This window comes from Solenopsis invicta, chromosome 2, assembly GCF_016802725.1.
Source record: "Solenopsis invicta isolate M01_SB chromosome 2, UNIL_Sinv_3.0, whole genome shotgun sequence".
Classification (NCBI taxonomy): Eukaryota; Metazoa; Arthropoda; class Insecta; order Hymenoptera; family Formicidae; genus Solenopsis; species Solenopsis invicta.
Genome location: NC_052665.1, coordinates 10896711 through 10909898, shown reverse-complemented (window position 1 = coordinate 10909898; position 13188 = coordinate 10896711). Strand labels below are relative to the sequence as shown.

The following is a 13188-nucleotide window of genomic DNA, read 5'->3' as shown; positions in this document are numbered from 1 at the left end:
GCAATTGGATCAATAATATCAACTAACATTTACAGCTGTATTTATAAAACCTAGAACAAATAAAATTTTATAATTCCATAATTAGGAGCCATATGTTATTATTATAATCTTTATCCGTATAGTAATTCAGATGTGTTTCAAACTTATTTAAAAAACACGGTACACTTTCGAAGATTGTCACACTTCATAAAGATCTGAGAAACGTATATGTCATATTAAAATTACTTGTCGCACAGTATGCAGGTTTCAAGATAAACTTTCTCGTTAGAAAACTTTCAACTAACAATAAGAAACATCAGGTAGTGCATATGATACGTTCGGTACGACGGATTTACTGACAATGGCACCAAATCAAGAGAGAGGAAGAGACTTTACCTTCTACCTTGGAAATTCAAATTTTTGAAGGATTGCAACTTACATTGAAGCAACTTACGTTGAACTCTCTTTTTTATCGTCTATCGTTTTAGGTATACGTATCGTCCGTCGAGACGTATTACTTTAAAAAATTAATGATCAATTTTGTAGCCAATTTTACGTGTAGTTCTATAAAGTTCGGATGAAACGGGCTACAATAATTTAGGACTATAGGTAAGCTGTAGATATATAAGAAAAATTGCACTTCAAAGAGAATGGCAAGACGTATCTCGAGACCACGTGTGTTGTACTATATATTTCGTCTGAATTGCAGACTTTTTTCTCATTTAACTGATTTAAGGTAGACAGATTTACAATTCTCTTTCCTTATATGATGTAAAGAAGAATCAGCGTTATCGATCGTTATCAGTATATCGTTGTCAGTTGCGTGCACAGCATGCGAGCGGGAGAGCATTCGTACTTGGAGCTTCGTAGCGTAAAGATATAAGCAGACGTCTCGATGAAAGAGGGTTTCGTTCAAACGTTTGTGCTCGTTACTTTTCACGTTTATACGTCCACAATATAAGTATACTTTTTTTTTTATTTTTGCTAAATCAATGTTCGAAGACACTTTATTATTAAACATAAGCATACGTGCGGATTTGATGGTTGGGATTTCACAATTTTCCGTAAGTTTATCTATTTCCGTTAAACTTGTAATTATTATTTTGCACATCAGTTGCCATTTGAGGAAACTAAAGATGAAATGCAAACATCATAAAATGATATTTAAATGATATATGTATAAATAATGCAATAGGATATGTTAATAATGCACGTTTTTACTTTCATTATTATATTCACTTAATAATGTAATGATTTTTCGTGTTTGCTGCTGCATTTATAAACTATAGCGTGCATTTTTATTGATCTTTATCACTAGATTACAGTAGAAAAAAGTAAGCATTGTAGCGTTCATTAACTGTCAATGAAAACAAAGAATTAGAATTACATCAGTACGAGCAATACTTGACAGTTGTAAATACAATATTATTATTTCATTGATATATTATAATTCATTAATTATTGTTTTCATAGATGACACGTTAAACATTGTTTACATAATATACACGTGATATGGGTTCCCAAGTAACAATGTTTTTAAAAATATTTTTAAAACATTTGAAAAACATTTCTAAAAACGTTCAAAATAATAGATTAAATAAGTGCTTTTTATTTGATTATAAAAACATTTGTTCTAGTAAAAAGATATTTTTTAACGTTGGAAAACGTTTACTTCAACATTTGAAAAAAAAAATGTATCTTTTAACATCAAATATAAATGTTTTTAAATTGTTTTAAAAACATTTTTAAAATGTTTTAAAAATATTTATTTGACAAACATAAAAATAAACGCTTTTTTAATAAAATAAAGAATATTTAATCCATTATTGTTTACGTTTTTAAAAATGTTTTTAAAAATATTGTTTACTACTTGGGTTATTTATATTTTATGTATAAATATTATCCAACCTTGCTTCCGATTATAACACAGAAGAGAACCACAAAATTATGGATTTTACCTATGGATTTTTTAAACAACGTATTATAGTTCAATGTCTATATTTTATAGACGTAAGAGGCGCTCGAAAGTTTAAAAGGTTGTGACATTGGCTCTGTAGCTTAGTGTTCATATTTGAGTGTAAATTTAACTTTAATTTTCGTATATATCTCACATCACTCGAAATTTAAGAAAATTTAATCTGAGATATCAGAAAAACACATAATTTCTGTGTCGTTATCTGTCTTTTAAAATTTGTGTGTGAAAGCGAATATTTATTTCAACTTTTATTTAACTATCCAAATGCGCACGTATGCGCAATGAAGAAGCTTGTCATTGAATATCTTTTACATTATCAAAGCTTTGAGAAAGTAATAGTTTATCTTGTAGCAAATTTAATGTGTCATTCAAGAGTTTGACCGAGTTTGACCGCACTATAATTTAAAATCACTGCCATAGACAAGTTATAAACATAAGAAAAATTGCACTTCAAACAGAATGGTAAGACGGCGAAGTTATAGATTTCGAGTTGCAGATATATCATCAGGGTTAGCAATATCTTTCCTTATTTGACTGATGCAGACAGATTTACAATTCCTTTTATTTATAAGATAAGTAAGAGAACTCTCTATTGTCAATCAAAGCATTGTCGGCGGTACTGCGATATCGCCGTTAGGTAGCTACATATGTCACGCGAGCGTTACAGTATTAATGAAGGTTCGATAGCCTGAGGGTATAAGCGTTTGGATGAAAGAGGGTCCCGTTCATTCACTTGAAACTTTCCTCGCTAGTATATATGTGATATTGACATATTTTCCCTATAGAGTAGGTCAGTGTAACTTGAAAATCTCATTACCACACGTGAACATGCAGAACTGTTTATTTTTCAATTTTATATACATTTACGTGCTACAAAAAAAACCATGTAATTATTATTTTAGACACCGATTTTTTTTTAGATGTAAACAAAAGAGAAACACAATAATAAGTAAAGTCATTGTTTATAATATAGATTAATCATTAACAGCGTAACAATAATAATCAGTAAAAGTTGGAAAAAAATCAATTTTACTACACTAAACATCTAACTGACATATTTGAAACAATAATTAATACTTTTTAATTTTTTAATAATTTTAAATAAATTTTATAATATCTAAATTTTATTTAAAACAATTTAAAATTATTTTTGTTGTTAAAAACTGGCAAAAGTGAAAGTAACTCACTCGGAAATTGTAAGGTAATTGCTTACAAATTTACTCAGCTCATTAGAGGAGAAGAGGGTAATATATCACTCATTTTTATTTTATTGAATAATTTTGTGTAAAATTAATATTTTCTATTGACACTTGAACGATTACATTTGTCAGAATGTTGTTTAACAGATTCTAGACTCATAATAATGAAATATTTATCATTTAGGGCGTGATTTATAAAAATTTAATGTACTTCATAATTGGTGGAAGAAAAAAAGTGGCTGTAATATGGCTATTCATAAAAATAATTAAAAAAAATTAGTTTAGTTTAAAAGAAACACTGTATCTTGGTACAATATTACATATTTTTAATTTTTTATTGTTTAGAATTTTCCTGATTTAGAATTTTCCAGCGTTCAGAAGCTTTAGAAATACCGTTAGAAATTTCATTAAAAATATTATTTTATCCGCCTGTTTAACATTAAACAGCAAGCATAAAATAATGTCTCTAATGTTTTTAAACACCGCTCTTTAGAATGACAATCGATTTATCGAAGAAATAAGTTGATATAAAAATTTTGTTTAAACAAATCATATTAACAAAATTTTATGTTATTGTTTTAACTTTGTATAACTCACAATGTATACAGCCAAATAAAAAGTTAAATAACAGAAAAACACTCGAGTGTATGTACCTTTGTGTGATAATACACTCAAGTTTAAGAATAATGAAGAAATGTATTTAATTAAATTTAATTAAAAATTAAAAGAATACCTTAAAAAAGTTAGAAATGTTTGAAAGTAAAAATTCCTTATAACAATTGTCAGTCATTATGTATTGGCATATTAGCATCACTAAAAAACGGCGGGCTACTAAACGAATAATTCCATAAGACATTGTTAGAATACGTTATCTAATAACGGAAATAATAGGGGTAACCATATTGTCGACAGTAGCCATAATACCCTCTTCTCCTCTATAATTTAAATACTTACATTGCTGAACATAACTGTGTTAATAAACGTCTGGATGGAAAATAATCCCCTCAATCATTTATATATTTTAAAACAAACAGTTTAAACATTTTAAATCCTAATAGTATAATAATAAAAAGTTAATAAAGCATTGATTGTACTTTCAAATTATATTCTCTTATTAACGTAATATTGTGTTTGCCAGAGTTTACGAGACATAGATAGAACATTTTTATTCGCTTTTATCACCAATAGATTGTAACAAGAAGAAATAGGACATTGTAGTGTTTACAAACTGCCAAAAAAAACAAAATAGTATTAGTATAAAAAAAAAAGGAAAATTTGTAAATACTATTAACCGATGTATGTACACGTTCTATTATTTTGCAAAAAAGTAAAGTTGATAAAAATTTCAAAAAGTGGACCGTATGAATAAAATAAATTTTTAATTATTGTATTTGGAACAATAATTAAAATTTTGTAATTTTCAGTTTTATTACTTATTTTAAAATTTATGATTATAAATTTTGTAATATATAGATTCCGTTTAAAATAATTTTATTTTTTTGCTGGACAGTGTTGGATTCATACTTTTTGTACAGAAATAAAACAGAAATAAAATGTAAATACTATTTTAGAACATTTAGCGTTATTAGAGCGATAAAACTGATTATGATTCAATGGTCGTGAGAGCTTTCATTCATTTTTACATAGACGATTATAATTTAAACACTTACATTCGTGAACAAGACTATCTCGACGCGAGAGAAAATTGCATATATAGTCATCGGTTTTTGCATCATCGTCAGCATAACATTTGTTCTGACGTGACGGTCGAGATCAGATTTAGGCCACTCGCCAAAGTATATTCCATTACGAAAATCATCGCTCTAAATGTATATAAAATTAATTTTCTATTACAATAATTGTTTTACCCGAGGGGAAATTCACAGCCGGCATTGGTGTACAAAATTTCGGCAGTGGACTGCCGAAAAAAGTAAGCAGTGACCTATAATATTGACGGCATTGTCGTCAGTGGTTGGGGAGTGGTGAGCTCACTTCAGAGTCGGTTTTTCGATCATGGGGTTGAGCACAAAAATTTTTGAATACTTCGGGAAAGCTTTAGAATTCTTGTGCAGGCATTGGCGTATGATAATGGGCACGCGGTAGTGTTCATAATTGCATGGCATTGCCTTAATTTTAATATCTATAGGATTGACGGCATTGTAGGCATTGACTAACAATAAGCATTGTCGGCAGTGTACAAAAATGTCGGCAGTGTTTTACAGCAATGCCAAAAATCGGCATTGGTGTACAAAATTTTGGGTTGTGAATTCCCCCTCGGTTTTACCATATTATTAAAACGTACCGCATTTGTAATAACAGTGCCGTTCCATGCGTATATAAACATTTGGAGCAGCTTTATTAAAGACCATATCAGAAACGTAAGTGTGCTGACAACAGTAAATTCAAATTGCTGCAAATATTTATTATTATTATTATTATTATTATTATTTAATTCTCTACGCAATAGACTAAAAAACTAGCAAGCTAGACACAATCTTTTTGTTTTCATACTTTTTAGAGCAAAAATTATTAGAAAGTATTTCATTTTACTTTAATTATATTAGGCTCTGCTATAAAAGTATAACATTGCCTTTTTCGATATTCGCAAATGTTTTTCAAAGAAGAAGTATAATCAAAATACGTTCATTTTTAATCCGGCTTTGCGGATTAACGTGTAACATGACGATATTAATAATATTTATTGTTTCACGTTTAATTATATATAGCATAATAAAAACTAAGCATAAAGTTAAAAAATCAAATATTGATTTGGTATCTACGTACCGTTGTAATATCGTATATCAACGAGCAGAAAAGCATAGCATTGGTGATAATATGCCAAAAGATGATGGGTCCATAGACTTTTTCCAGTATGTCGCGACATCGCAGCAACTTCTGATGCTTTTCAATGCACGTTTTCAACAGATCCGAAAATTGCTCATTGGGCAGAGGATTCGTGAGCCTGTAAGTCATACCGCGCATCGTCGAGGCCAATTGGTAGGCAAAGAAACCAAAAACATTCTCGACGGCGCACGCCGTAATGCAACTGACCGTCGCGATAATCGTTTCGACGATTAAATGAAGATGATACAAAAAATTATCGGGAACGGTCCAGAAGTATCCGTACCCTCTGCTGATCGGCAGGGTGTAATTCGTAATTGAATTGAAGTGGGAAATATTGCGAATTATGAATATATACGGAGGTACAATATATGCCATGACCAATCCTATCAGAAGGATCACATATGTATACCCTATGGTATAAGTTGTACGCAGGGACGAAAATATTATCGAACGGATTTTTTCGTTTTGCACAAGCTCCTCCTCATAAAAATCATTCAACGTCCGGTGATTATTAATCAGAGAGTTGCGATTTATCATGAAGATGGACACCTTAAAAAAAATCAGTGATGCGTATTTCTTCTCCTTGCGATTCAAAAAATTACGAGTGATTTAATATATCATTTAATATCGAATAATTACTTTTATATTTTAATTTTAAATCAAAATTTTTTTTCTTACAAAAAATAACGTTGCAAAAAGTGCTCATTAAAAGTCTAAGCGATGTATTAGCGCACTGACAATGAATATTCTTAATTTCTAATGCGAATCTTTTTTTTGATCTGGCTGATTTTTTAACGAATGTCAATATTTATAACAATACATCTAGAGAAAAATATACTTTTAGATTTATTATTAACTGAAAAATATAATTTTGCAATTTTTGGTTCGTTCAAGTTTAGCGCGTGAATATATTAATATATTATAAGGTATTTGTGTAAATCTTAGATCTTGTCCTCTTAATACATAATGAGTTTTTCTCAATTCGTACCTTGATAGTAGCGCTAACTGAAGACATAACCACGCCTACCATTTTCATCACAATTGTAAATTTGTGTCTAAAAATATAGACCGCACGAAAGGACATTGTTAGGTACATTATCATTAACAAAAACGCACACACTGGCCAGTAGCGCGTGGATTTGCCGGATTTTTTGGACATATACCAACAACCACTGACGATGAGTAGAATCTTAGTTATTTGTTGGTACTTGCGATACTCTTGTAATCGTTTATCAAGCATGGTGATACTCATACACTGAAAAACTCAAAGAGCCATGGACAAAAAATCTTTTCAACTGGAAAAACTCAATATTTTTTAAAATGTCAAAGAAATTAATATATTTGTAAGGAAATGCAAGCCGACGTGTGAAAATACAATTATTTAAAGACGAGTCTTATTCAGTCATAACAATCATCTATTCGTTTAATATTTTTTGTATAATTTTTATATTTTTTCAGGTTAAAACTGTGCGCCGAATAAATTTTTTTTTTGTTTTGAAACATTTATAAGATGTTCTTGTTTAAAAATTAGTAGTATTACGATATTGAATTGATGATCAATTTAATATTAGCACGACAATTCAGCTATGATTAAACAAGGCTCGTCTTTAAAATTTTTATATTTGATTAAATATTCCCAGAGAAGAAATTAAAATTTTCTTAAGAATATAGTAAACAACTTTAATTTTTTTACTTTCTTTATAAAAGTTGAATTTTTTTGCACCTTTAATGGTGGCATTAATATCACGATTAAACATTTTTAATATCATTAACGTATCAAATACTTACGTTCGATACGTCGGGTTTACTAATAATAACATCAATTCAAGGAAGAAGAAAAGACTTTATCATTTATATTGAAAATTCAAATTGCACTTAAATTGGAGTTACTTCGAACTATCTTTTTATTGACTCATTATTTGAATTATACTTGTCATCTGTCGAGACCTTGAAGACTTAATGGCCAACCTTATGGCCAGTTTAACGTATTATCCTATAAAGTTTGGCGAAACTGGCTACAATTTAAGTTGATTATAGGATTATAGACATAAAGAAAAGTTGCATTTTAAAGAAAATGGCAAGACATATATCACGAGGCGCGTGTGTTGTACTACAAATCTCAACATGATTACTGACATCTTTTTTTTTCAAGTTTTGAATTTTCGATTTTCGCAAAAATTAAGTATAAATTTTATTTTGAAATATAGTTCTTAGTTTTATGTTTTTACACCGTTGTATCTTTTCTGTAGAGATGAAAAATATTTAAGTAATACTATGGTAAAGATGGAAATAACTCGGTCGGAAATCTTGAGCTTTCACATCAATTTATTCAATCAAATATTATTTAAATACTTACATTGATGAACACAAATTTATTAACAGATGTTTGGATGGAAAATAGACGCACAATCATTGATACATTAAAATATAAATTGTTTAAATATATATTAAATATTAATAGTGTAATAATAAAAAGTTAATAAAACTGATTGTACTTTCTTAAATCTTGTACTTTCTTATTCTCTCATTAAAGTAATATTGTGTTTGCCAGAGTTTACGAGACATAGATAGAACACTTTTATCCGCTTTTATCACCAACAGATTGTAACAGGAAGAAGTAGGACATTGTAGCGTTTACAAACTACCAATAAAAACAAAATAGTATTAGTATACAAAAAATGTGAATTTGTGAATACTATTAGCCGATGTATGTACACGTTTTATTATTTTGCAAAAAAGTAAAGTTGATAGAAATTTCAAAAAGTGGGCTGTACAAATAAAATAAATTATTAATTATCGTATTTGAAACAATAATTAAAATTTTGTAATTTTTAGTTTTATTGCTTATTTTAAAATTTATAATTATAAATTTTATAATAAGTAGATTTTGTTTAAAATAATTTTTATTTTCTTACTTGAAAGTGTTGGATTCATATTTTTCGTACAAAAATAAAACATAAATACTATTTTAGAACATTGAGTGTCGTTAGAGCGATAAAACTGATTATGATTCGATGGTCCTGAGATCCTATCATTCATACTTACACGGCCAATTATAATTTAAACACTTACATTTGTGAACATGACTATCTCGACGGGAGAGAAAATTGCGTACATAGTCATCGGTTTTTGCATCATCATCAAAATAACATTTGTTCTGACATGTCGATCGAGTTCAGATTTAGGCCATTCGCCAAAATATATTCCATTACGAAAATCATCGCTCTAAATGTATATAAAATTAATTTTCTATCGCAATAATTGTTTTACCAAATCATTAAAATTTACCGCATTTGTAATAACAGTGCCGTTCCATGCGTATATAAACATTTGAAGCAGTTTTATTAAAGAGTACATCAGAAACACAAGTATGTTGGAAAAAGTAAATTTAAATTGTTGCAAATATTTATTATTATTATTTACGTAATTTTCTATGCAATAGAATAAAAAATTAGCAGCGCAACATAGTCTTTTTGTTTTTATACTTTTTAGAGCAAAAATTATTAGAAAGTATTTCGTTTTACTTTAATTATATTAGGCTTTGCTATAAAAATATAACATTGCCTTTTTCGATATTCGTAAATGTTTTTCAAAGAAGTAGAATCAAAATACGTTCATTTTTAATCTGGCTTTTCATTAACGTGTAATACAACGATATTAATTGTACTACCATAATATTTATTATACATATAGCATAATAAAAGTTAAACAATAAAAAATTGAATATTGATTTGGTATTTACATACTGTTGTAATATCGTATATCAGCGAGCAAAGAACTATAGCATTGGAGATAATATGCCAAAAGCTGATGGGTGCGTAGACTTTTTCCAGTATGTCGCGACATTGCAGCAACTTTTGATGTTTTTCAATGCACGTTTTCAACAGATCCGAAAATTTCTTGTTGGGCAAAGGATTCGTGAGCCTGTAAATCATGCCGCGCGCAGTCGAGGCCAACTGATAGGCAAATAAACTAAAAACGCTCTCGACGCCGCACGCCGTAATGCAACTGAGCGATCCGAAAATCGTTTCGACGATCAAATGGAGATGATACCAAAAATTATCGGGAACGGTCCAGAAGTATCCGTACCCTCTGCTGAGCGGCAGGGTGTAATTCGTAGTTGAATGGAAGTGGGAAAGATTGCGAATTATGAATATATACGGAGGCACAAGATATGCTGTGATCAATCCTATCATAATAATGACATATGTATACGTTAGAGTGTACGTTGCACGCAGGAGCGAAAATATTATCGTCCGGATTTCTTCGTTTTGCATAAGCTCTTCCTCATAAAAATCATTTAGCGTCCGGTGATTATTTATCAGAGAGCTGCGATTTATCATGAAGCTTGACACCTTAAAAAAAATCAGTGATGCGTTTTTCTTCTCCTTGCGATTCAAAAAATTACGAGTGATTACATTTAATATATCATTTAATATCGAATAATTACATTTATATTTTAATTTTAAATCAAAATTTCTTTTTTTTTTTTTACAAAAAAAATAACTTTACAAAGAAATGCTTATTAAATGTCTAACAAATGTTAATACATTGCGTGCACTGACAATTAATAAATATTCTTAATTTCTAATACGAATCTTTTTTTCGATCTGGGTGATTAACGAATGTCATAAAATTGAATAAATGAATAACAAAGGAATGAATAAAATTTTAATAAATGTCATGAATATTCATAAAAATACATGTTGAGAAGGATATATTTTTAGATTAATTATTAACTGAAAAATATGATTTTAAAACCTTTGGTTTGTTTAAGTTAGCGCGTGAATATAGTAATATAATAATGTGTTATAATATAAGATATTTCTCTGAATCTTAGATCTTGTTCTCCTAATACGTAATGAGTTTTTTCTCTAATTCGTACCTTAACAATAGCGCTAACTGCAGACGTAGCCATGCCTACCATTTTCATCATATTTGCCAATTTATGTCTAAAGAGATAGGTCGTACGAAAGGTCATTGTCGTGTACATGATCATTAACAAAAACACACACACTGGCCAGTAGCGCGTGGACTTGTCGGATTTTGTAGGCATGTACCAACAACCACTGATAATAAGTAGAGTCTTAGTTATGCGTTGGTACTTGCGATACGCTTGTAATCGTTTATCAGGCATGGTGATATTCATACACTAAAGAACTCAAAAAACCATAAATGGAAAATCTTTTCAACTGGAAAAATTTAATATTTTAAAATGTCAAAAAAATTAAATTTTTTGTAAGAGAATATAGATAGACGTGTGAAAACACTTATGCTTACGGACAAGCCTTATTCAGTTATAACTAGATCTTTCTGTAGTACATACATTTGATTTTGTATTCGCAGAAAAGGAATCAGAATTTGCTTAAGAATAGCAAATATCTTTGTATTTCTATTTTTTTTAATATTTTACTTTTTTTGGAAAACTTGAATTTTCTTGCATTTCTAATGACGATAATGATAATTATCTAGCCTAACAAACTTAAATTGTACCATGTTTCGTACAAAATCTATAGAATGACACGTTAATATACCTTGGCCCTAAATTCGGGTATTAATTTTTTTAAGTCTCAGCAGACGTCACTGTATAACTCAAAGGTTAGTTAAAAGTAACATTAATGTAAGTTGCGATTGAACATTAATTAAAAATATAATTGGTGATTGGATCAATAATGTCAATTAACATTTACAGTTATATTTATAAAAATTAGAACAAATAAAATTTTGTAATCCCATAATTAGGAGCCATATGTCATTATTATAATTTTTATCCATATAGTAACTTAGACGTATTTCAAACTTATTTAAGACACAATATACTTTCAAAAATTGTCACATTTCATAAAGACTTGAAAAACATTTATATCATATTAAAATTACCAATCGCACAGTATACAGGTTTCAAGATAAACTTTCTCGTTAGAAAACTTTCAACCAAGAAACATCAGGTAGTGCATACGATACGTTCGGTACGACGGATTTACTGACAATGGCACCAAATCAAGGGAGAGGAAGAGACTTTACCTTCTACCTTGGAAATTCAAATTATTGAAGGATTGCAACTTACATTGAAGTTACGTTGAACTCTCTTTTTTATCGTCTATCGTTTTAGGTATACGTTTTGTCTGTCGAGATCTTGGAAAATTAATGATCAATTTTGTAGCCAATTTTACGCGTCGTTCTATAAAGTTCGGATGAAGCGGGCCACAATAATTTACCTTAGTAGACGTACTTTGTAGAACGTCGCGTAAACTTGGCTACAAAATTGATCATTAATTTTTCAAGATCTCGACAGACAAAACGTATACCTAAAACGATAGACGATAAAAAGAGAGTTCAAAGTACCTTCAAATACTAACGTAAATTATTGTGGCTTGCTTCAATCGAACTTTATAGAACGATACATCCTAATGGACTATAGATAAGCTATAAACGTATAAAAAAAATTGTACTTCAAAGAGAATGGTAAGACGCATCGCGAGACCGAGTGTATTATACTACAAATTTCGCCTGGATTACAGATGTTTTTCTCATTTAACTGATTAAAGGCAGACAAGTTTACGATTCCCTTTCCTTATATGATATAAAGAAGACTCTCCGTTATCGATCGTTGTCAGTATACCGTTGTCAGCTGCGTGCACAGCACGCGACCGGAAGAGCATTCGTACTTGGAGCTTCGTAGCGTAAAGATATAAGCAGACGTCTCGATGAAAGAGGGTTTCATTCAAACACTTGTGCTCATTACTTTTCAAGTTTATACGTCCACAATATAAATATACTTTTCTTTTCATTTTTCCTAAATTAATGTTTGAGAACACATTATTTCACAATTTTCCGTAAGTTTATCTATTTTCGTTAAACTCGTAATTATTATCTCGCACACCGATTGCCAATTGAAGAAACTAAAGATGAAATGCAAACATCATAAAATGATATTTAAATAATATATAAATGATGTAATATAATAGAAGGTGTTAATAACGCACTTTCATTATTTTCACTTAATAATGTAATGATTTTCGTATTTCCTGCTGCATTTATAAAATGTAGCGTGCATTTCTATTGATCTTTATCATTAGATTGCAGTAGAAAAATATAAGCATTGTAGCATTCATCAACTACCAATAAAAACAAAGAATTAGAATTAAATCAGGGGATCGATCATGAAACTTTTTCCCTAAGGCGGAAACA

At 29.5% G+C, this 13188-nt stretch overlaps 2 protein-coding genes and 1 long non-coding RNA gene across 6 annotated transcripts in view; 1 reads left to right on the top strand and 2 right to left on the bottom strand.

The window, feature by feature from the left end:
• Positions 1-13188, top strand: part of LOC120360075 — a 39254-nt gene that overhangs the window by 6867 nt on the left and 19199 nt on the right. The window lies entirely within an intron of this gene.
• On the bottom strand, positions 4150-11994 carry LOC113003964 (odorant receptor 9a-like). 3 transcript variants are annotated; one of them, XM_039459758.1, is made up of 6 exons: positions 11878-11994; positions 6986-7260; positions 5938-6546; positions 5456-5563; positions 4824-4976; positions 4150-4381 (listed from the first exon to the last, which is right to left on the bottom strand). In XM_039459758.1, exons 2-6 carry the CDS (start codon positions 7247-7249, stop codon positions 4319-4321), a joined length of 1197 nt encoding a protein of 398 aa, XP_039315692.1. In that variant the 5' UTR covers positions 7250-7260; positions 11878-11994; the 3' UTR covers positions 4150-4318. The 3 variants fall into 3 exon arrangements, with proteins under 3 accessions (XP_039315692.1, XP_039315693.1, XP_025991409.2); XM_039459759.1 differs by having other exon boundaries at positions 6986-7252; positions 11878-11985; XM_026135624.2 differs by lacking the exon at positions 11878-11994 and having other exon boundaries at positions 6986-7287.
• Positions 8426-11774, bottom strand: LOC105195030. 2 transcript variants are annotated; one of them, XM_039459762.1, is made up of 5 exons: positions 11278-11774; positions 10883-11189; positions 9744-10352; positions 9070-9222; positions 8426-8638 (listed from the first exon to the last, which is right to left on the bottom strand). In XM_039459762.1, exons 2-5 carry the CDS (start codon positions 11144-11146, stop codon positions 8576-8578), a joined length of 1089 nt encoding a protein of 362 aa, XP_039315696.1. In that variant the 5' UTR covers positions 11147-11189; positions 11278-11774; the 3' UTR covers positions 8426-8575. The 2 variants fall into 2 exon arrangements, with proteins under 2 accessions (XP_039315696.1, XP_039315695.1); XM_039459761.1 differs by lacking the exon at positions 11278-11774 and having other exon boundaries at positions 10883-11215.